This window comes from Ursus americanus, chromosome 13 (assembly GCF_024610735.1).
Source record: "Ursus americanus isolate L20-20 chromosome 13, mUrsAme1.1.p, whole genome shotgun sequence".
NCBI lineage: Eukaryota > Metazoa > Chordata > Mammalia > Carnivora > Ursidae > Ursus > Ursus americanus.
In genome coordinates, this window is record NC_142139.1 from 59372935 (window position 1) to 59397110 (window position 24176).

At 39.3% G+C, this 24176-nt stretch overlaps 1 protein-coding gene across 1 annotated transcript; it reads left to right on the forward strand.

Annotated features, from left to right (window-relative positions):
* Nucleotides 1-6036: 6036 nt before the first annotated feature.
* On the forward strand, nucleotides 6037-23602 carry LOC123793579 (large ribosomal subunit protein eL38-like). Its single transcript, XM_045799424.2, has 5 exons — nucleotides 6037-9080; nucleotides 15823-15881; nucleotides 16609-16750; nucleotides 21719-21778; nucleotides 21933-23602. The coding sequence occupies exons 4-5, from the start codon at nucleotides 21760-21762 to the stop codon at nucleotides 22136-22138; spliced, it is 225 nt and encodes a 74-aa protein (XP_045655380.1). The 5' UTR covers nucleotides 6037-9080; nucleotides 15823-15881; nucleotides 16609-16750; nucleotides 21719-21759; the 3' UTR covers nucleotides 22139-23602.
* Nucleotides 23603-24176: the final 574 nt, after the last annotated feature.

Genomic DNA, 24176 nt, shown 5'->3' on the forward strand with positions numbered 1-24176 from the left:
TTCCATCTGAAATTTCAAACTGAAATTTCATTTCCATTGAACAATAACAACTCATTCCTGCACCGCCCCACCCCCCGCCACTCCTTGGCAACCATGATTGTACTTTCTGTTTCTATGAATTTGACTAATCTAAGAACCTCATACAAGTGGAATCATACAGTATTTGTCTTTTTGTGACTGCCTTATTTAAACATAATGTCTTCACAGTTCATGCATGTTGTAGTATATTGTAGAATTTCCTTCATTTGTAAAGCTGAATAATATTCCATGTATATATATATACCACATTTTGCTTATCCATTCACTTGTTGATAGACTCTTGGATTTTATATATTGTGAATAATGCTGCTATAAACATGGGTATACAAATATTTCTTTGAGACCCCGCTTTCAATTTTCTTGGGTATATATCTGGAAGTACAATCATTGGATCATATCATAAATCTATTTTTAATTTGTTGAGGAACCTCCATACTGTTTTCCACAGTGGCTGTCCCATCTCATATTCCCACCAACAGAGCACAAATGTTCCAATTTCTCTACATCCTTGCCAATAGTTGGTTGTTTTTTTTTTCTCTTCATAGTAGCCATCTTAATGGGTATGCGGTAGTATCTCATTGTAGTTTTGATTTGCATTTCCCCAATGATTACTGATGTTGAACATCTTTGCATGTACTTATTAGCCATTTGTACATCTTTGGAGAAATATCTATTCAAGTCCTTTGCCAGTTTTTGATTGGATTGTTTTTGGGTTGTTGAGTTTTAGGAGTTGAGTTCTGACTAGTAATCCAGTTACTAATCAGATATATTTATTGCAAATATTTTCTTCAGTCCTGTGGATTGCCTTTTTACTCTGTTGGTGGTGTCTTTTGATATACAAAGTTGTTTAGTTTTCACGAAGTCCAATATGGTATCGCATTTAAGAAATCATTGCCAAATCCAATGTTGTGAAGCTTTTGATTGTTTCCCTCACAGAATTTTGTTGTTTTAGGTCTTACATTTAGGTCTTTAATCCATTTTGAGTTAATTTTTATATATAATATTAGATAAGAATCCAACTCGATTCTTTTGCATGTGGATAATCAGTTTTCCCAGAACTATTTGAAAAGTCTGTCTTATCTCCATTGAATGGTCTTGGCACCCTTATCAAAAATCAGTTGACTATATATGCAAGGGTTTATTTCTGGGCTCTTTATTCTATTCTATTGGCATGTATGTCTGTCTCTCTGATAGTACCACACTGTTTTGATTACTGTAGCTTTGTAGTAAGTTTTGAAATCAGGAAGTGTGAGTCCTCCAGTTCTTCTTTTTCAAAATTGTTTTGGCTACTCAGGGTCTCTTGAGATTCTGTATGTATTTTAGAATGGGTTTTTCTATTTCTGCAAAAAAAAAAAAAGATGTCATTGGGATTTTGATAGGAATCACATTTAATCTGTAGATTGCTTTGGGTAGTATTGACATTTTAACAATATTAGGTCTTCCAATCCATGAACATGGGATGTGTTTCCATTTATTTGTCTTCTTTAATTTCTTTCAACAGTGTTTTATATTTTTCATTGTACAAGTCTTTTCCTTCCTTGGTTAGCTTAATTCCAAAGTATTTTATTCCTTTTCATGCTATTATAAATGGAATTGTTTTGTAATAGTCTGTTCAGGTTGTTCATTGCTAGCATATAGAAATGCAACTAATTTTTGTATGTCAACTTTGTATCCGGCTCTTTTGCTGAGTTTATTCATTCTAATGGCTTTTTTTCTTATATGTGTGTATAATCTTTAGGGTTTTCTACATATCAGATCATGTCCTCTACAGAGACATTTTTCTTCTTTTCCAGCTTAGATGCCTTTTACTTATTTTCTTGCCTAATTGCTCTGACTAGAACTTTCAGTACTATGTAGAGTAGAGGTGGTGAAAGCAGGTATTCTTGCCTTTTTCCTGATCTCTGAGGAAAAGCTTTTAATTTTTCACCATTGAGTATGTTTGCTGTGTGCTTTTCATATATGGTTTTTATTGTGTTGAGGTAGTTTCTTTCTATTTTTAGGTCTTTGGAGGAGGTTAGGGTTTTGTGGGTTTTTTGTTTTGTTTTTGGTGTTTTTTTAACCATGAAATGGTGTTAAATTTTTGCTAGGTACTTTTTTAATTTTTTTTTGGCATCAATTGAGATGACCATATTCCCATTCCCAACCCTTTATTCTGTTAATGTGATGTATTACACTGTTTTTATTGTATGTTGAACCATCCTTGCATTTCAGGAATAAATCCCTCTTGGACATGGTGCAGAATCCTGTTAATATACTGTTGAATTTGATTTGCTAGGTTTTGTTGAGGATTTTTGCATCAATGTTCACAAGGGATATTAGTCTGTAGTTTTCTTTTAGTGTCTTTGTCTGATTTTGGTATGTGGATGATTCCGGCTTCATAAAATGAACTAAAAAGTGTTTCCTTCTCTTTAATTTTTTGGAAAAGTTGAAAAAGGATTGGTATTAGTTCTTTAAATGTTTGGTAGAATTCACCAGTAAAGCAATTGAGTCCAGTGCTTCTCTTTGTCAAGAGATTTTTTATTGTTAATTCAATCTCTTTACTAGTTATAGGTTTATTCAGATTTTCTATTTCTTTGTGATTTAGTCTTGGTTGTTTTTGTATTTCCAAGAATTTGTCCATTTCATCTAGGTTATCCAATATGTTGGCATACAATTGTTCATAGTACTCTCTCATATCCTTTTGATTGCTGTGGAATCAGCAGTAATGTCTCCATTTTCACTTCTGATTTCAGTCATTTGATTCTTCTCTTTTTTTTTTTCGTCATGTAACTAAAAGTTCATTAATTTTATTGATCTTTTTGAAGAAACAACTTTTGGTTTTATTGATTTTTCTCTATTGTTTTACTATCATCTATTTTGTTTATTCCTGCTCTAATCTTAATTATTTCCTTCCTTCTGCTAGCTTTTGATTTAGTTGGTTCTTCTTTTTCTAGTTCCTTAAGTTATAAAGTTAGGCTGTTGATCTAAGGTCTTTTTTTGTTTTTAATGTAAGTACTTACAGTTACAAATTTCCCCATTAGCACCACTTTCTCTGCATCCCATAACTTTTGGCATGTTGTGTTTTGTTTTCATTAGTCTCTAAGGATTTTCAAATTTTCGTTGTAATTTCTTCTTTGACTCGTTGATTGTTTGAAAGTGTATTGTTTAATTTTCACAATTTTGTGAATTTTCCATTTTTCCTTCTGTTACTGATTTCTAACTTTTACCCATTGTGGTTAGAGAGGATACTTTGGTGGATATCTACTGTTAAAAATCTATTGAGACTTAATTTATGGCCTCACATATGATCATTCCTGTGAAATATTCCATGCGCACTTGAGAAGAATGTGGTATGCTGTTGTTGGGTTAAAGTGTTCTGTATATCTGTTAGATCGAGTTGGTCTATTGTGTTCAGTGTTTATTTCCTTACTTATGTTCTGTCTAGTTGTTCTGTTTGTTATTATGAATGGATATGAAAATCTCCAACTATTATTGTAGAACTGTCGTATTTTTCCCTTCAATTCTGTTAGTTTTTACTTTATATATTTTGATAGTCTGTCATTAAGTACACAAAGGTTTATAACTGTTATATCTTCTTGCTAGAGTGAAGCTTTTATTAATATATAATGTGCTTCTTTGACTTCCGGTAAACTTTTTCAATTTAAATTCTATGTTGTCTGGGGCGCCTAGGTGGCTCAGTCATTAAGCATCTGTCTTCGGCTCAGGGCATGATCCTGGCGTTCTGGGATTGAGCCCCACATCAGGCTCCTCCGCTGGGAGCCTGTTTCTTCCTCTCCCACTCCCCCTGCTTGTGTTCCCTCTCTCAATGCCTGTCTCTCTCTCTGACAAATAAATAAATAAAATCTTAAAAAAAAAAATTCTATGTTGTCTAATAGTATATCCACCTGTGCTCAATTTTAGCTATTATTTGCATGGAATATCTTTTTTCCATCCTTTCACTTTTAATCTATTTTTGTCTTTAGATCTAAAGTGAGTCTTTTGTAGACAACATATAGTTGGATTGTTGAATTGGATTCTTCCAATCTCTGTCTTTTGATTGGAGAGTTTAATCCATTTACATTTAAAGGAATTCCTAATTAGGAGGTTTACTTCTGTTATTTTGCTATTTGTTTTCTAAACGCCTTATAGATATTTTATGCCTCATTTCTGACATTACTGTCCTTTTTTGTGTTTAGTTGAATTTTTGTAGTAAAATATTTTCTCATTTCCTTTTCTTAATTTCCTTTTCCTCATTTCCTTTTCTTAATACACTTTAGCTATTTTTTTTTTTTTGTGGTAACAAAAGATGTGGTTAATGTCCTAAAGTTTTAACACTATAATTTGAATTTATTTTCAAAAGATTTTATCTATCTATCTATCTATCTATCTATTTATTTATTTTAGAGAGATAGAGAAAGCACGTGAGTGCTCATGAATGCGGGGAGAGGCAGAGGGAGAGAGATAATCTTAAGTAGGCTCCATGCCCAGCACAGAGCCCTTCGTGGGGCTCAATCCCACAATCCTGAGATCATGACCTGAGCTGAAACCAAGAGTCAGGCACTCAGCTGATTGAGCCACCATGCATCCCTATACCAGTCTAACTTTAATAATACACAAAACTGCTTCTCTATAGCTCCATCCCACCTCTTTCAGCTATTGATGTCTTAAAAATTACATCTTTATACATTGTGTGCCTCAAAACATAAACTAATAATTTTTTACATGCATTAGTCTCTTAAAAAATATATGGGGACCTGGGTAGCACAGTCATTAAGCATCTGCCTTCGGCTCAGGGCATGATCCCGGCGTTCCAGGATCGAGTCCCACATCGGGCTCCTCTGCTGGGAGCCTGCTTCTTCCTCTCCCACTCCCCTGCTGTGTTCCCTCTCTTGCTTGCTGTCTCTCTGTCACATAAATAAATACAATCTTTAAAAATATATATTAAAAAAGCAAGATTTGGAGTTACAAACCAAAGTTAAAATAATACCAGCTTTTAGTCTTAGAATTTTTCTTCATTAACTATATTAGTTTCTTAAATCATGTAGAAAATAAAAAGTACAATTACAAACCATTGTTACAATAATACTAGCTTTTATAATTATTCATGTAATTACCTTTATTTCTCTGTACAGCTTTGAGTTATTGTTATGGCTTCAAGTGTCTTTCCACTTTACCTTGCAGGACTCCCTTAAACATTTCTTCCAGGACAGGTCCAGTAGTAACAAATTCCTTCAGCTTTTGTTTATCTTGAAATTTCTTAATTTCTTCCTTACTTTTGAGGGATATAGAATTTTCTGGATATAGGATTCTTGGTTGACAGGTTTTTTTCTTTTAGTACTTTGACTATATGAGCCCACTGCCTTTTGGCCTCCAAAGTTTCTGATAAGAAATTTGCTCATAGGGGTGCCTGGGTAGCGCAGTAGTTAAGCTTCTGCCTTTGGCTCAGGGCGTGATCCCAGCGTTCCAGGATCAAGTCCCACATCGGGCTCCTCTGCTGGGAGCCTGCTTCTTCCTCTCCCACTCCCCTGCTGTGTTCCCTCTCTTGCTGGCTGTCTCTCTCACATAAATAAATAAAATCTTTAAAAAAAAAAAAAAAGAAATCTGCTCATAATCTTATTGAAGATACTTTTATGTGATTATTTGCTTCTCTGTTGCTGTTTTCTAGATTATCTTTTTGGTTTTGGCATTTGAAAGTTTGAATATAATGTGTCTTGGTGTGAGTCTCTTTGAGTTCATCTTACTTGGAGTTCATTGAGACTCTTTGATGTTTATATTCATGTCTTCTATCAAGTTTGGAAAAATTTCAGCCATTATTTTCTTTAAATATTCTTTCTACCCCTTTCTCTCTCTTCTCCTTCTTGGACTCCCATAATGTGTATGTCAGTCTACTTGATAGTGTCCCACAGGCCCCTTAAGTTCTGTTCATGTTTCTTCAATCTTTTTCTTTCTGTTCCTCAGATTCAATCATTTCAATTGTCCTTTCTTCAAATTCATGGATTCTTTCTTCTTCCTGTTCAAATCTGCCTTTGAATTCCTCTAGTGAATTTTTTTATTTCATTTGTTGAACTTTTCAGTTCTAGAATTTCTTTTTGTTTCTTTTTTTTAAAGTTTCCTATTTCTTTACCCCTATTTCCAATTTGTTGATACATTGTTTTCTCAACTTTCTCACATCTTCCTTTAATTCTTTGAGCATATTTAAGATAGCTATTTTAAAGTTTATGTCTAGTATTTCTGCTATTGGGTCTTTTTTAGGGTCAGTTTCTAAAGATCTATTTCTTTTCTTTGAATAGGCCATACTTGCCTGTTTCTTTGTATGCCTTGTGATTTCTTGTTGTTGTTGAAAATTGAACATTTGACTCTAATAATGTGGTAACTCTGGAAATCAGATTCTCCTCCTTTCCCAGGGTTTACTGTTTTTGTTGTTGCTATTGTTGTTTTTATTGTATTTGTTTATTGTTTTTGTTTTTGATTGTGTAGGCAGTCTCTGGGTCAAGGTATAAATTTAAGGTCTTCTTAGGTCTTTTCTAAGCCTTTCCCTGGGTGCCTGGTTACTTTCTGATTTTCCCTATATATACAGTTGCTTTTTAATGTTCTGGTCTTTAATGTCTAACTACTAAGAAGGGGAAAAGGAAAATGAAGGGTATAGAAAGGGTGCTAACCTTTTAAATCTCCTGGATGTCATTTCACCCAGATGGGGAGAGATTTGCTTAATGGGGGGAGGTGCAACAACAATGGCTGCCTGCCTCTTTGTCTGCACCTCTGTGATCAGAAGCAGCAATCAGTGATCAGAGCACAGATCCCTGATAGGGAGGATAGGGCCCTTTTAGCCTACCCCAGCTCCTGCAAGCTGTATGCAAGCTGCCTCAGGGGCATGTGCACAGCTGCCTGCCTCATGGCTGGGGGTGGGGAATGGGTAGCTGCTACTGTGCTAAGACCCACAATTGAGACCAAAATTAACTGTCCAAGTCTTCCCTCAGACATTAAAAGCTTTCAGTAAACTGTCCAGAGTTCCAAAATAGTTACATAAGACTAATTTCACCAGTGCAATTGTTGTCTAGTAAAGGAGACAGATGGTTAGTGCTTCCAATCCACCATCTTTCCAGAATCCTCTAGGATTTTAAAAAATAGATATCATTTTGTAGAGCATTTTTAAGTTCACAGCAAAACGGAGCAAAAGGCGCAGAGATTTTCCATATACCCCTACCTTACATGCATAACTTTCCCCATTATCAATAGAGAAATCCCTCAAGATTTTAAATAACCACAAATAAAATGTGTAAAAAAACCACTTTTTAAAAGAAAAAGCCAATTGTCATGTTGGAGCGTTTCAATGCTTTCCACAGCAGGCAAGTCTGGCCCTTTTAGGACCAGTATTTGTACACCGGTGGTGGCCTCAGTACTTAAGAGACAGAAACACTCACGGTCTCTTCTCTGTTTATGAGAAGTACAGGAATAACAGCAAGACTGACGACTCAAACTCATTCTGCCACTTTCTGTCTGTGACCCTAACATTTACCTAGTTTTCTAATAGTCATCTTTCAAAAAGACTTATTCTACTTGAATCTTCTTTCTTTCTTTTTTTTTAAGATTTTATTTTTTTATTTATTTGAGAGAAAGAGAGAGATAGTCAGAACATGAGCTGGGGCCAGGGAGAGGGAGAAGCCGGCCTCCCACTGAGCTGGGAGCCCGATGCAATGTGGGGTTCCATCCCAGGACCCCGGGATCATGACCTGAGCCAAAGGCAGACGCTAAACCGACTGAGCCACCCAAGCACTTCTTTATTTAAATAGTTGCCAAGTTCTCAAGATTCCTTCACTGCAGCATCTTACCATGTCTATGCTCACTCCTACTACTCTATTTCAGATCCTTATATGTTGATTCTGGTCTGTTATGAGTCTCCTAAATAATTCTCCCCCTTGACAGACACTCCGTGCTCCCATAACATGGCTGCTAGATGTGTCATCCTAAATCACAGCTCAGAGTATCCCATCCTTCTGCTAAAAAAGAAAGAAGCTGCCAAATTCCCAAGTCCAACCCTAGAAATTGCCTGGGGCAGTCATTAGGTTCCTGGGGTCCTCTCCCAAAGTACAAGGTCCTAGGACTAGAGTGTTCATTTTGTTTTGGGATGCCGTTTCCTCAAAATGATGCTTTCTGACACTGTTTTATAACAATCTATAAGAAGAAAAGAATAATGGTCTAGAACTCTCCAGTCTTCACCACCAAAAAAAAATAAATAAAAGCGCCTTTGTCTTCTTTAAGTTGTTGTCTAGCGCCACCTTGTGTTAAAACTAAACAGTGGCTCTAGAGAAAAACCACCTGCCGTACATACTTCATATTGCAGATCTTTAACACTGGAAAGGAAGCTTAGAGATCATTTAGACAGCTGCCTCATTTTAAGAATAGTAATTTATTCAGGATTTAGAGGAAGAACTGAATCCAGATTTCTTGAATTCCATGCTACTCAATTTTCTAACACATCCTCGTAGCCTCTTCAGCCTCCAACGAAATAGGGCCAGAGTGATGATGCCGCCTTTGGAAGAAGACAAAAACATAATAATTGATCCCTTATTATAATCCAGTTATTACAATAAATACACTTACAAATATCTCATTTATTCTTTATAGGGAGTCTGTTCTTATTTCTGTTTCACATATGGACAAGGTACGATTCAGAGACATTGAGGAACTCATTAAAGCTATATTGGATTATCTGTTCACAATTATTCATTCCCTCCTGCCCTTGCCATGCTTCTATGTACAAGCCAGACAGATACTCCCCGGCCCGTATTGACCTGGGGTTCGGCCAATTCGACTTCCTTTGGTCAATGGAATGTGAATGGACTTGATATCTGCCACATGGGAGCAGAAGTTTTAAATTTTGTGGTTTGATTTAGTGTACTTCAGTCTGACCTCCTCCATGAGAACAACATGCCTTAGAGAGGGTCTGTTTCTTCCACTGTGGCTCCTGGAATGAGATGACACATGGAGCTGAGCTGAAGCCAGATGAGCCGACTCGTCAGAGTCAAGGCTGACCCACAGTTAGCCTGCGGCCCTCATAAAATGTGAGTGAAAAAATAAATGTTTGTTTTGTAAGCCACTGAGAATTTGGTTGCTGCAGCAAAAGCTGGTCAATACAGGCTTTGAACACAAGTCTGACTGACTTCAAAATCTCTCTGGAAACTCTGTGAGAAAGAACGCTGCTCCTGGGGTGATGTTTAATTTAACTCATTTGCTGAGGTTCTCACCTCCTTCAAATCTGCTTAATTCTACTCTTTAACTGATGCTTCCGCTGAGCATCTGGTTTAATCTGCAGATCGCTTCTCTGGCTCTGCCTTCGCATTACATCTGATTCCCTGTACCTTGATTTATCTTTTCTCTTTCGAAAAGCACTCATAAAAATGCTTTTATTTACCTTCCAAAATACTCTACAATCAATTTATTTACGAGTCTCCCCAGCTGAATTTTAGGAGGGAGGGCAGTGCCTGGGACATAGTAGGTGCTGAAAAGTTGTTTAAATGAGTGAATGAAAATGATGTGAAAGTGCTTCTGAAAGAATGGTAGATGCTGTGTTTTAATAAGATGACCAGTAGAGGTCAGGCATGAGTTCTTTAACGATCTTGTTAGACCTGCAACCGCTTCGACATGTGTGTTTATACAAGGATCTGTTCACTCTGGATGTCTCAGGAATGAGTGCGGATTGCTACATGATCGATAGTGGTGGCAATTGGCATATATCATGAAAACTACTGAAAGGTAAAGACTGATGGTACCTCAGATTGGTTTTGCCTCCATATATGAACTAGTCTTAGGAGCGAAGTGTGGGGTTGCAGGGAGAGGTGGGAGCACATAGAAAGAGAAAATAGGATGCAAGGGGCACCTGAGTGGCTCAGTTAGTTGAGTGTTGGATTCTTGGTTGGGCTTAGGTCATGATCTCACCGGTCTGTGGAATCAAGCCCGGAGATGGGCTCCCCAGTTGGCAGCGGGGAGTCTGCTTGAAGATTCTCTCCCTCTGACCCTCCCCCCATACGTACGCACTCTCTCTCTCATTCTCTCTGTCTCTCCACATAAATCTTAAAAAAGAGAGAGAGAGAAAAGGATGCAAGATGGGACAGAAAATGTTGGCTTCAAGGTTATGTTTATTTTTTTAAATGGCTTGTAAATAAAAGTTACATTCGGTCAAACAACCAGAGAAGATAGTAAATGCTTACTTTCAATTACAAAGCTACTAGATTAAGAACACAGCCTCCCAAAAGTGTGTATGTGTGTGTGTGTTTACAGATACCAGAACACTTGCCTGACTTTTCCTCTCCTCTTTTCCAACACAAAAAGGCAAGCCAAAGATCACAAGCCATGATTCTGCCTGAGTGTGTTTTAATCTCCCTGGCCTAATAGCTCATGCCTAAATGTCACAGTATATAACTGCACAGAGGGAGGGTTTAAAGAAATGAAATTGCATATTGGTTTTGATTGATCGATTAATGCAAGGATAAGAATTTGAGAAGAAAGGAAATTTAAGGTTACTGGTTACCTCCCACACATCAGGCCTTGTGACAGTTTTGATATGTTATCTCCCTCACTCTCTGAAGTAAACAATGTCAAAGATAGCACCTAGAATTTAGTAGAAACTCAGTACTGAATATATGAATGAGTAAATGACTTGTAGGAAAAGATCTGTTTCTTTGCTTTGCTTTGGTTTGTTTGAGAGGGTTGATTCCGTGTATTTCCTTGATAGAACTAAATCCAATTTAAACCCAGGATGTGGGTACATTTATCTTTGGTATTCCCCTTTCGTTACATGTGTCCATTTACTGGGCACTGGAAAATATGCGTAGAGTGTGGCTCACTGAGATACTGAAATATAGGCATGGATAGAAAGCTGAATTAACTGGATGTTAATTCTGGTCCTGCCGTGAAACGTTTCCTTTCCTTTAGATTCTGTGCAATGAAAATAACAATGACATAATTCCCACCTTTCCTACGTTACAACATGTCATGAGATAAATATGAGATGCCATATTTGAAGGTGATAAAACTTGGTGATTAAAATTTGGGGAACATGAATAAATGGGGGTTTAATGAAAATTCTTCTGTGATGTCCTTTGGGGATTGTGATGTTGCTCTGACTGTCTTTGCCTAAATGAGTCGATGAACAAAACAGAGCAATGATCTCGAGATCGTACCCCCCTGCACCTATTCTGCCTCTAAGGGTGGTATGGATTTCCAGACTGAAGAACCCCCTTGTGTTGGAATATTAGAGATGATGTTTTTCTTGAGTTTTGTGTTGGTTAATAGCCAGATAACGTAGTTTTATCCTGAGGCTTGTGGCCAGGTAATGCAAGGGTAGATTCTCTTGCACGATCCTATGAAAGAGAATACACAAACTACTCAAAAATGTGTGGGGTGGGTCAGGTGGGAGGATGGGCCGGAGTGGCCATGGGAAGAGTTTTCTCTAAGAGTTTATGGAGGCTCGTTCTCACTCCAACAGAAGTGAAATAGGTCTTTCTTCCTCTTCTCTCCCCATTCCTCCTCCACTGTACTCAGAGCTTTAGTTGACTGTTAGGCATGTAATATATTCATTGCAAGCATAATCACCACAAAGTATGTAAAGATGCCAAGTACACATGAACAAATTAGAGGTTCTTAGTCAAATCCAAACAAATATATACCTGATAATGGCTTTGGCTGAAATATATTTTTATATTTTATAGCATGTTCACATTTGCCAGTGGTTAGCAAAGATTAAGCTTGCCAGACTTTAATGTGGTACAAATGCCATGTTCAGGGCAGAGTTAGTGGACTGTTACAGGATCTGGCAAATCAAAAGCATTATCAACAGCTGTGGGCTTTCATATGCTTTGTGAGACTGGAATAATAAAGCACACGTGCATGTAGAGTGGGTATTAATTCTCATAATTTTTTTAAAATATGATTTATGCTCACTGGTAGTTTCATATGGTATTATAGTCAACTTCTGGTTAGATGTGGTAATAGCCAGAAGGCAAAACTGATTGCGTCCCAATTAAGTAATTAATTAATGAAGGATTTATTGAGAGACTGCTAGGTTCAGGGTCAATCCGAGAACTTTACATGTGGAACAAGAATACTTCTTAGGGGGCTTTGGGTGGCTCAGTCGGTGAAGCGTCTGACTTCTGCTCAGATCATCCCAGGGGCCTGGGATTGAGCCCCATGTTGGGCTCCCTGCTCAGTGGGGAGTCTGCTTCTCCCTCTCCATGCCCCCACCCCGCTTGTGCTCTCTCTCAAATAAATAAATAAAATCTTTAAAAAAAAAAAAAGAGTAGTTCCTTAGGTCTAGCTATCAAGACTGCTTGCTACCACTTCTATGCCATCACTTCCATGCCACTGGGGGCTGCAGCCCCAAACTAAAAGTTCTCCCCAGTAGAGTTGCCAGAGCTAGCAAATAAAAATACAGAAAACCCAGTTAAATTTGAACAATGGGGGAAAAAAATCAGTGGAAGTATGTCCCAAATATTGCTGGGGTGGGGGGTACTTACATTAAAAGATTATTCGTTGTTAGTTTGAAGTCCAATTTAATTGGACTCTCTATAGTTTATCTGGCAACCCCATCCGGGAGCCTTCCTGGGCTGCCTCCGTGGAAGTGAGCCACAAACCCGGAAGTCCTCCAGCTTCTCCACACCCGTCCAGGTGCTTGAGGTTCTGCCCAAGGAAATGAGGGCAGAGAACAAAACACTGACTTCCTCTTCTCCTCCCCTTTCTCCCTTGGACTTTCAACTTCCTCCACCTCATATCCTCCTTCCCATTACTTCAGATATACTAAAACTCCATAATCTCGTCAGTCTTCCTGCGTGGGTTTGCTCAAAAAACCCTAATTTCACAGATTACTATCCTGCTGTAGATTTAGAGATCCTTTTGGGATGTCAGCCACTAAATACTCTTTACATCATTTTGCTTTCCTGCTACATTACTGTATCCCCTCCCCCACTCCTTGCTAGATAAATGGCTCTGCCTCATAGGATACCAAGAAATGCAAAAGAGAAATGTATATTGATATATTTGTGAGGGGAGGAATTTTGTCTATTAACTTATACATATATTTTAGCTTCCTGTCTGTCTTTTCCCTTTTCTCCCACCCCAATCTAGAATTTACTCTCCATGAGAAAATGGACCTTGCCCTGGGAATGTTAAAACAATCCCAGGCACATAGTAGCCACCTAGAAAGTATATGTTGGATGAATGAACAAACTCGCATTTTCCAGTGAAGAAAATGAGACTTAGGAAGTTAATTGGCCCAATCTGCACAGCAGAGCTGGGCCTCATATGTAGGTCTAACCAACTGGGGAACCCTAACACTTCACTCCTACATATTTCTACCTGTCTGCTGTCTTGTAGCTCACACAGCCCTCCTGGTGTGCTTTTTTCTTGAAACTTTGGTCCCAATTTGAAAAAAGCAAAAGTAAGAATTGCATTTCTTTACTTCTTTAGCTGAAAAAAGGGAACTTTCCAACAATAGCAACAACAACAACAACGACAACAACAAGAAATAAAGAAAATCTCAAAAGCATAACACTATTATGTTTATAAAGTACTATTTTCTGATTCTATGGTAACCAACAAGCTCTGTTCTAGTCCCCAGAACAGGGGAGTGATCCGAGGGCCTGATGCAAATGCACTGATCTTGAGTTAATGATTTCTTGGGCTACAGGTAACCTTTGCAGCACCTTTGCGTAATTCAGAAAAAGATGCTCCTTTTGCTGACAAGGCACAGCACGCCTCCATGGCATGCAGCTTGGTAGGGGGAATGCAGGCTGAATTTCAGTCCTCATTTGCCACCTTGGCCAGACACCTTCATGGACTAACAATCCACTCCTCTGTAGGCAATAGCTCCTTTCTTGGTGTAGCTGGCCATTGGTCCAGAGTTTGGCTGGAGGCGCTGTTAAAAGTTGAAAAATTCTTCTTTCCTCTCAGATCTTTGTTTTTTAAGCACATGCTCTCTGGGTATCTTACTCCCTCCCTCCCAACTTGAACTGGGATCCTCTCCCAGGAAAATAAATCAAAGATTTCCTTCCATTCTCCATATCCAATGTCAACCAGTCAGGGAAGGACAAAGTCTCCCACCATCCTGACACCCTCCCACTCATGTCTTTTCAGTTGCCCCTTGATGTCCAGAGCAAGATGACCGATCCCCTTGGCACCAGTGAATAACCTTGCCTTTCCCAGACCAGAGCAATCGTCCTACTACATCTTGAGCTTTCTGTGGTAACTCCCGAAACATGGTGAAGCAGTCTTCAACAAGTTCTCCTCAGAAAAAACAATGTAGAAATACCTTGACTATACAATTTTAGGTATAGTCTGTAAGCCTATGTACAATGTGTATGTTTGTAAGTGCTTTCTTAGATGGATAGATAGATAGATGATAGATGATAGATAGATAGATAGATAGATAGATAGATAGATAGATAGATAGATAGATGAAAAAAATAGCTAACAACTTAAGTTTGGAGACAGTATGATATAATGGAAAGCACCCAGGCTTTCAAGCAAAGCAGATCTGTGTTAAATGACAGCCCAGCTCTTACCGCCAGTGTAACTCTGGGGAAGGTCTCTCATCTGCCTAGTCCTCAGTCTCCTTGTTTACAAAAAGAGACTAAGACTTAACTTGTAGGGCTGTGCCTTAGTTTTCTAGGGCTGCTGTAACAAAGTACCACAAACTGGGTGGCTTAAACGACAGAAACTTCCTTTCTCACAGTTCTGGAGGCTGGAACTTTGAAATTGAGGTGTTGGCAAGGTTGATTCCTTCTGAGGGCTCCGAAGAAAGGATCTGTCCCAGGCCTTGCTCCTTAGATTGTAGATATCTGACTTTATATTCACATGGTGTTCTCCCAATATGTGTGTCTCTGTGTCCAAATTTCCCCCTTTTATAAGCATACTAGTCATAATGGATTAGGACCCATCCTAATGACCTCACTTTAACCCAGTTACCCCTGTAAAGACTCTATGTTCAAATAAGATCACACTTTGAGGTCCTAGGAGTTAGGATTCCAACATATCTTTTTGGAAGGGAGACAATTCAACTCATAACAGAATGAAATATGGTAACTTATATAAAGCACCTCACGGAAATCTTGGGTTACGAGAAGTACTTAAATAGCAATTGTGTACTTACTAGTAACGGTTTTGCCTTCTGTTCTTTGTAATGATCGTATAAATACATGATTACTTTCTGGGAGTAATAGACCTACAGAGAGAGGGTCTATATGGGGGAAAATGTATAAATATATAGAATATGTCAGACATCAGAATCAGTGAATGAGAATAAAAGGCTTTTTATTTATGTATGTGTTTGGGGTAGAACTGGGAAAGAGCAGGGATATAAGTAGATGGTGAATGAAGGGCATAGAATTTAATTATCCAGACTGACTGATTTTTTAAATGATGAACACTGGGTTCGACTTCACTTTGAAAACAGAGTTAAAGAGAGATACAGAATCAAAGTTTACCCTTCAACAGTATAATTTGTGCCAGGAACAGTCTGAATCGTTGTGTTTGTAGAGCAAACAGAGTCATTAGAGAATCAGCCACATTCTGATGACAGAAAAACTCAGACTGTAATTATTCTACAAACAGCGTTACTTGGAAAATGTTTACTATAGTAATATTTTCAAGCCGCTATGGGATTTAAAAGTGATATATTTTCTGTGGCACGTTTGGCCTTAGAGTGTTATTTGAAGAAAAATTCTCACTGTTAATAAAACTAGAAAGGAGAAAATTGTATTTGCTATTTCTTGAAGAGAGACATCTTGTTTGATCTTGAACTTTTCCCATCAGGATATCCTCCACGGCGGCTGGGTAACTAAGACAATGCAGTGGAATGCATGGCTGAGAGGGTGAGTCTTCAAGAAGATGAAGGGTTATTATGTAAGAATCTGGTCTCCATTAAGAATAGAACAAGAGGAAATATGTTTGATTTGCAGAAGGAAGAATTTAGGCGAGATCCAAATACTCTCCGTATTGGTAATCAGTAAAATAGATGCCCAAGAAAGGCTAAGTAATACCATTCCTAAGAAGATCTGTAAAATTATACAGAAATTGCATTGTTAATAGTTTTCAAAAATCATAAGGACTTATGAATATTCTATCCAGCATATGAGAATTGCATTACCCTAGGCAATTTTTCAAAATAACTCTTTTCTAAATAATCTTTCTGATTACCATTACTCAGTATATATACTTTTTATGGATGGTTGACTTTGATTAAATTGATCAATTTGAAAGTTATTTTTAATGTTATAAAAGCATGGTCTTATAATTTTCCCACTCAAAGATTTCTATTGAAGTCAAGCCAAAGAAAAACTGGAGATAGAGTTTTAAATCTTAGATTTAAGGTCTAAATCCCGATTTCCCCAGGAAGAGTGTAGATTTCTTTGAGAATAGGAATCTGTCCTCCTATCCTTTCCTTTCCTTCCTTCCTTCCTTCCTTCCTTCCTTCCTTCCTTCCTTCCTTCCTTCCTTCCTTCCTTCTTTCACTCTGTCTTTCTCTCTTTCTTTCTCAAAACTGATTCCAAAGAACCCTTCTCATAAGGAAGCATTCATTCTATCTGTTTTGTTTTGCAGAGTACCAGAAAACTTATGAACGATGTTTGTGAGAGGTACACAGAAAGGGGTGCTGCCCTCTTCATACAGATTATTTCTGTTGATGGAGGCCAGCAGATAATTGCACAAATCTTTTCACTTTGCCTAAGAAGATATTTTCAATGTAAGTCTATACGGAATCAAAAGTGGTTACCAAGCAAGTTCGTTTTCAGAAGTGACTTCTTTTGACTGTTCTGGATTTATTTTTTTGCCAGTCTTGTTAATAATGGGTTCGAGTTTTAATGTCTATGAAAGTACAGAAGATACATTTTTGGGTCCATAAAGGGCAGAAATTTGGATTGAAGACCCTAAAATAAATAGCCCTTGAATGACTATACATCTGTGAAAGAGAACTGAAAATATATAAACCCTCCCAAAGGAAACTCTTGTTTAGCCTGATCTAATGGGGAAGGGGGAAGGGAAGGAAAATCCTGAGAGTCTGAAAAAACCCCTGAAAACCTCAGGCTCCCCACACTCAAATTTGAGGTTTGAATTTACGTTCTCTGAAAGGCCTACGTTCGCCAACAATATAGTATAACAATACTGGTGCCCTCAAGAGAAGTAATTAAAAGTCTTCTCTAGAAAGACATAGTTTCAACCCTGCATGGGATTCGTCTAGATAAAGTGCCACCAAGCATGAACTCACAGTTCTAAATTACAAGAAACATGAAGAAACAATCCAGAATCATTAGTAATAACTTCTTAGGCCCTAAGAATTTCAGAAATAGATTATAAAAAAATTTAAAACTATTAAAGAGAAGAAACAAACACTACTAAAATACTTACTATGAGCAATTTTTCTGGCCTATTAAGGGGTTAATTTGTGTGTTCCTTCACAGATTGTTTTCCTTATGAAATAACCCAGGACCAGAGTTCTGCTTATGGGCAAGGGTACTCCATGTTATTTTCAGAACATTCCTTCTTGCATATGCTGGGGCTCCATGAGCAAACCTAACCGGGAATGGGCACAGCCGCTAGCCTTCTACTGCGGGCCAGTGAGCCAAAGGAAGTTTAAATTTGTATTCCAGCTGAAGTAAAGTTTGGAAAGTAGACTAATTCCAAAAGGGTGAGAACCAAATAAAAGAGACACAAGACAAAGCCAGTGAATTTAAGAGGTGGAGGATGTGGTGTTCCTTAAGGCTCGAGAATACCAATGGAAGATGGAAGCAACCCTTTGTAGGTCACCTTCAAAGGGGACTGTGGTTTAGAGCAATATTCAGAAATGTTGTTTTGGCTATGAAGTAAAGCCAGATCCAGTGAAAGGAACCTAATTTCAGAAGGGGACTGTGTCTGCTAGGATGTGAATAGGTGATTTTATTCTCTTTTTTTAAAAAAAGATTTTATATTTAAGTAATCTCTATACCCAACATGGGACCCAAACTTACAACCCTGAGGTCAAGAGTCACATGCTCTACCAACTGAGCCAGCCAGGTGCCCCTAGTAGATTTTAATCCCTAGAACTATACATTTTTGCCTAGGCTTCGTTTCTCCTGTCTCTGGCTTAGCAACATCTGTCCTTTGTCATGTTGCTGTTGGAGACCAAACTATCAGAGTCTTCTGTCACAACTGATCAGCTTCCAAATGAATGGGACAGAAAAGTTTCTCGGAACCAGAATTGGGTCTTAATATCTTATCTTAATATGATTTAATATCATATCTGGTCTGTAGGTAGGACATCATGATGAAAGAAAGTATGTTCAAGTCATGTGATGGCTACTTACAGCCGCAATCCATTGCTTGGAAATTTTGGGGACCTGTTTTTAGGATAAGGAATGGAATAGATAAAATTAATTCAAACTGCTTTTGCTTAAGAAATTTCCAGATTTCCAGACAGGAATCAGCTGTCTTCATGAACAAAATCCAACTCAAAGGTAAAAGCCAGATTAGCATAACTTGACGGAGACGCTCATATTAGTTGGACATTGGGGTGTTATAAAATGAAACATTCTAGTTAAATAGGGGTAATTAAGAGCCAATCCCCAAGGAATCTGGAAAATCATCAGGCAGTTATTTTTAATTCTTTCCTTCCTCTCTCCCACCCTCTCTCCGTCCCCCACTCCCTTCCTTTCTTCTTCCCCTCCCCTCCTCCTTCTTCTCCCCCTCCTCCGCCTTCTCCCTTCCCAATTTCTCTTTCTCTTCCCCTCCCTCCATCTCCATCCTGCTTGTTCCTTTTCTCTCAGCACCCACCTTTGCAGACAAACTTTTGTCCCCACTCATCTCCATCTGCCACATGGTGCCTCAGACCCACTCCCAAAGTTTGCCATGCTGTATTCTGTGTTTCAGGCTCAGTCTGAGTCAGGGGTTACCGTCAGATGCCTCTTCCAGACAGAGACAGGCATGGGAGGGGTAGAAATAACCATAATCCTAAAAGTAATAAACTTCCTTTTTATCTCCTTGAATACAGAGTCATTCTTTGCCCCATGGGGTAATTTTCACGCTACCCTGGGTATTTAAGAGCAGTCGGTAACCCAGGGCTCTTGAGATGATTCATACAGTTTCATGCAACACTCCCCTGTTTCCTTCAGATTTTGTTGAAGCTGGTGGTTTTTGTTACACGTTATAGTGAGTCTTCTGGGGGTTGAGCGAGGAATTCTTTTCCTAACAGTATGCTTAAGGGCAGAGGACGACGTTCCTTTTACAGATATCAGGAAGCATAAAAGAGAAATAGTTAGATCTAATCCTTTACAGATAGAATTTTATTTTTCTTCCTATTTCACTTGCATGTGTTTTTTTCCCCCAGCTTCAGAAACTAAAAGATAAAAAAGCAGTTTAGACTTAAGGAGTGCCTTTTTTTAAAGAACAACATTTACAATACAGTTTTTGTGTTCTGAGGAATATTATATCTGTAAAAATAAGGAATTCACACTAAATACATTTTAGAAATAATTAAACAAAATAAAGCAGGTTTCTTTACTGCAGGACTTTTCAGTGCCTTTAATATGCTAATGGACACTGTGACACTTCAAAAATGGATTATACTTTTCTGAAAATTATTTGACCATCAAAAAAGCATAGTCCTGCAAACAAAAGGTTTTAAACTTGTTCCTGCCAATGCAAGTTTCACTGCTGTCTTGACTCAAAGGAGTGTCCGATGCTGTGTTTGATTACGATACTATCCCCCAGCTCTAAACCCTGCCTACTCTACTCCACTTTGTGATGCAGAGGCCAAGACCCTGAAACCACATTATTCTTTAGTCATGTGGCTTCCTTTTGGGATGCCCTTGAGAGAGACTGGGGAGCAGGAGGAAGGGAGAGGGCTTTTCCTTCTTCCTTTCTCTTTGCTCTTTTTAGATATCACCCTACCAGTGGCCTTTCACTCGGCAGCAATAATTAGTTGCTGTCTTCAGCTTCCTTCCACACTCCCAGAGCCTCATTGCAGTCTGAGATGAGGTCGCAGGGCTCTAGGTAATGGCCCCCTTGGGAGTCAGAGCTCCAAATCCAAGAGGCCTCTCCTCAAAGCTCCGGAATACGAACAGGGGCTTGGCAGTGCCCCACCCTGAGACCTGGGTCCCACCTTTATGTGGCCCTCCCCAACTTCCAGGGCTGGCAATTCTAACCTCTTCCCTAAGAGTAGAAAGCTTGCTACCTAACTCTGTTATCTTTGTGTACCTTTGTGCTGTTTTTGAGCCCTCCAACATCTGCAACAAATTTCCCATATCAAATTCTCTCTGTTAAAATACCTAGTGTGGTATCTATTTTCCTGACTAGACCTCAGTGGAAAAAGAATGCACATGAGAGCTTCTCCTCCACAGGAGTGCCTTTGGAGATGGAGGGAGGCTGGGAAAGTAGGTAGAAGAGACAAAGACAGGGGAGGAAAAGCCTTGAATTCTTGCCTTGAATCTAAAGCAGTGGTTTTCAGACTTTAGAAATTCAAGTGAACTCAAACAAGTTCCATTTTGAAAACTTCACAACACCCCCTTGAAATAATAGGATACATTCCGAGGTGTTATTAAAATAGAATTATGAATTCCTTTTTCATCTATTAAGTTACTCAGCGATTTTAGTAAAAATGTAGGGAAATGTAACCTTTCTGCAGGGCTGTATTTGCCATAATTTTAAACACAGATTAACCATCCCAAGACAGTGGAAAGAGATAGTGGGACTTGGTAGGGTATTGGAATTAGAATATTGAAAATGCAAACATATGTTCTAATGGAATCTCTGGGGATACCATTTACAAATATTTGGTTTAAAAAAATAACTAAATCTCTGGGTCTCAAATTTGGCCGATCATTAGGACCATCAAGGAGATCGTTAAAATTACAGATTGCAGAACTTGACCTCAGGACCAGGGATTCCGACTCTGCTAGGCTGGGCCCCTGGAACTGTTATTTTTGGAAAACCCCATACGATCAAGAGATTCTGATCATTGACAGGATCCGTTAGTATATAGAATAAAAACTTTTCTTTTTCTTTATTTTTTTAAATTTATTTATTGGACAAAGAGAGACTCAGCGAGAGAGGGAACACCAGCAAGGGGAGTAGGAGAGGGAGAAGCAGGCTTCCCACTGAGCAGGGAGCCCAATTCAGGGCTTGATCCCAGAACCCTGGGATCATGACCTGAGCCGAAGGCAGATGCTTAACGACTGAGCCACCCAGGCGCCCCTAGAATAAAAACTTTTCTAATTTTTTTTTTATAGAACTTAGATTCAAAATTCAGTGTTTGGTTTTTGTGTTGTTTTTTTTCCCCTCCACTAACAGTCTGAGCTAGGAGCCGCGGTGCTGACAGTCTCTCTATGCTAGCAGGGGGCAGTGGGGAAACCCTGGGTTGGAAGAGACAAAAGGCTGTGGAGCTTCCCTCCAAGGCTGATTTTTGAAGGGCTTTTGATCATCTCCACCCAGTGTCAAAGCCAATCATGGACCCTCAGAGCCAAGGCAGTTCTGGCAGGTTGTTTCCATACCACGACACCATTTCTGTCGGCTTCTTGGGGCTCCGGGGGGCGCCTGCTGTCAGGATGCTGAGAGTCTAAGTTAGAAGTGGGCCTTTCACAACCAGTGCAGAGTTTTTTTCCAAGTCGTTCCCTTCCTGGGATTCTAAGCTATGGTGGCCAGGCCTCTGACTTGTGAAATAAACTACTGTCTGTGTCCACAGATCCTGCCAGGAGCTTCTCAGATAAACGGACCATGAAATGAATGGAAGAACATAGCCAAGGTGAGCAACGAGAAAGTCTCATTTAACTTGAGCTGAGGTCAGTTTTCTTGCCTGGAGAGCCTCAGTATTTTTAAAAAAAACTCTAGTGGAAAAGGGGAAAAAGGGCATCTACGTGGCGGTGCAAGTCCTCACTCCCTCCCTGTGCTCTTCCTAGTCACAACTGGCAAAGGTGAGAAAATCAAGACCTTCCTGCTCAAGGCCAGGGGAAAGGAGGCGAAATCTGTTAAGATCGAGAAAACTAAGGATAATGTGGGGTGTGCAGTTCAGTCCAGCAAATACCTTTACGCCTTGGACGAAGGGAAGGCAGAGAAACCGAAGCGGTCCCTGCCCCTGGGATGCACAGTGAAGGAGCTGAAATGAACCAGACATGCTGATTTAACTGTATTATAATTTTTTAATTCAAACAAATGAATAAATAATTATTTTAAGGGGTGGAAAGGATGCTTGTTTTCCAGTTGCTCCAGTTGGCCAATCACAGCGGCATCCGGTTTGGATTAATATTGCTGGGTTACTTGGGATAGCAGGTCCTGGATTTGATCAGGGAACTCACCAGGCTTGCGGCTTTTCAATAGTGGAATCTGTCGACACAAAAAATCCTCAGCACTTTGGGTGATTCAAGTGCACTTTCATAATTTGCTCTCATTTTACCCTCTTTGTTATTTCCACATTCCCCAAGAATCCATCACTCCCCTCTGAATTATGTGCCGCTTAGGACTGATGCTCATACCACCCGCTCAGGGAGGGCAACCTCAGCTTCTTGAACTCACAGAACCTATTGTTCCGTCCCTTTCTTACCCAGCGCTGTCACTGCAGCCCTATACTCCAGCTGGGAGGGCATGGAAATGACTCCCCAGAGAGCCATTCATCACAGTAATAAATGTTGTGTGTTTTACTAAGCTCCGTCAAAGTTCACCTCCACACCGAAGCAAAACAATTGTTCTCTATGCGTTCTTTTCTGTGTCAAAACATACTGTTCCCCAAAGCGCAGAAGCTATCCATCCGTCTATGTGTGGCAGGTAAGCTTGAAGCTGCGTACACATCTGCGCACAGACCGTGGGTGGATGTATTTGTTTTCAGTCCATGTGAGCCCCGGTGAGAGACCAGCGCTTACGAGACACCTCGATGCCTGGCGGAACCGCCACTTCCGCAGGCTTCGGGTAGAGACGACAACTACTTACACGTGTGCATTTTCAGTATTATTCTGAATTTTTTTCCTAGCCTCCCAGGTGTGTTGGTTTTAATTGCTTCACTCTCGTAAACATCTCCGAAGACGGTACTAGGTTAGTTAGCGGTGCAAGCCCGTTGCCGGCTTTCTGCTCTCCCCCTTTTTTTGCCCACACGCCCAAATTAACCAGCAACGTTCATTGCTCAGTAATGGGGCTGGGATTCTTCTCTGTAGAGTTCAGGAAGGCATAAAAGGCAGCCTGTCTTTACGCTAACATCAACTGTTTTCGTCATCTTCTTCCTACCAAATGCTCTCTGCCGACTTGAGAAAAGAAGCGAAGATTTCCCTAGCTTCTCAGAGCTTGCAGTCCAGCTGTTGAGCAATTTTAGAACAATTTACTATGTAAGTCACCCAACAAAACAAAACAAAACACACACACACCATGTCAAAACAAAACAGCTTGGGCAGCCTTTCCTTGTTTTTAAACATCATTTGCTCAATAACATATTGAATAAAATATATACCAACTCAATTTTGTCCAGCACTGTTTAATGCAATAACTTCCACACACACAAAGAGGCCTAAACATTTAGCCACACGTGTCATCAAATAAGAGGTGGTGTAATAATGTTCCGTAATTTAACATTCAGATTTTAAGATATGCCTTGTTAAGAAAAACAAAAGGGCTTGTTAACTCATTTGCTTTTCTTATTAACTCTATTTTTTAACTGACTGAGCAAACATCCAATTAGACGGATCCTTTGTTAGGGTCATACATTAGCTAAAGAGAAAAGAGGAAAAAACAACTAGAGCAGAAGCTAGGAATTTCCAAAGGCTTATTTTGTTGGAGTTAGGATATGATATCTTTTTTTTTTAATTTTTTTTTTTTAAGATTTTATTTATTTATTCGACAGAGATAGACACAGCCAGCGAGAGAGGGAACACAAGCAGGGGGAGTGGGAGAGGAAGAAGCAGGCTCATAGCAGAAGAGCCTGATGTGGGGCTCGATTCCATAACGCCAAGATCATGCCCTGAGCCGAAGGCAGGCGCTTAACCGCTGTGCCACCCAGGCGCCCCAGGATATGATATCTTTTATTATTTTTATTTATTTATTCATTTGTTTATACAAATTTTATTTATTTATTTGAGAGACAGAGAGTACAAGTTGGGGGGGGGCAGAGAGAGAGGGAGAAGCAGGCTCCCTCCCCACTGAGCAGGGAGCCTGACTCGGGG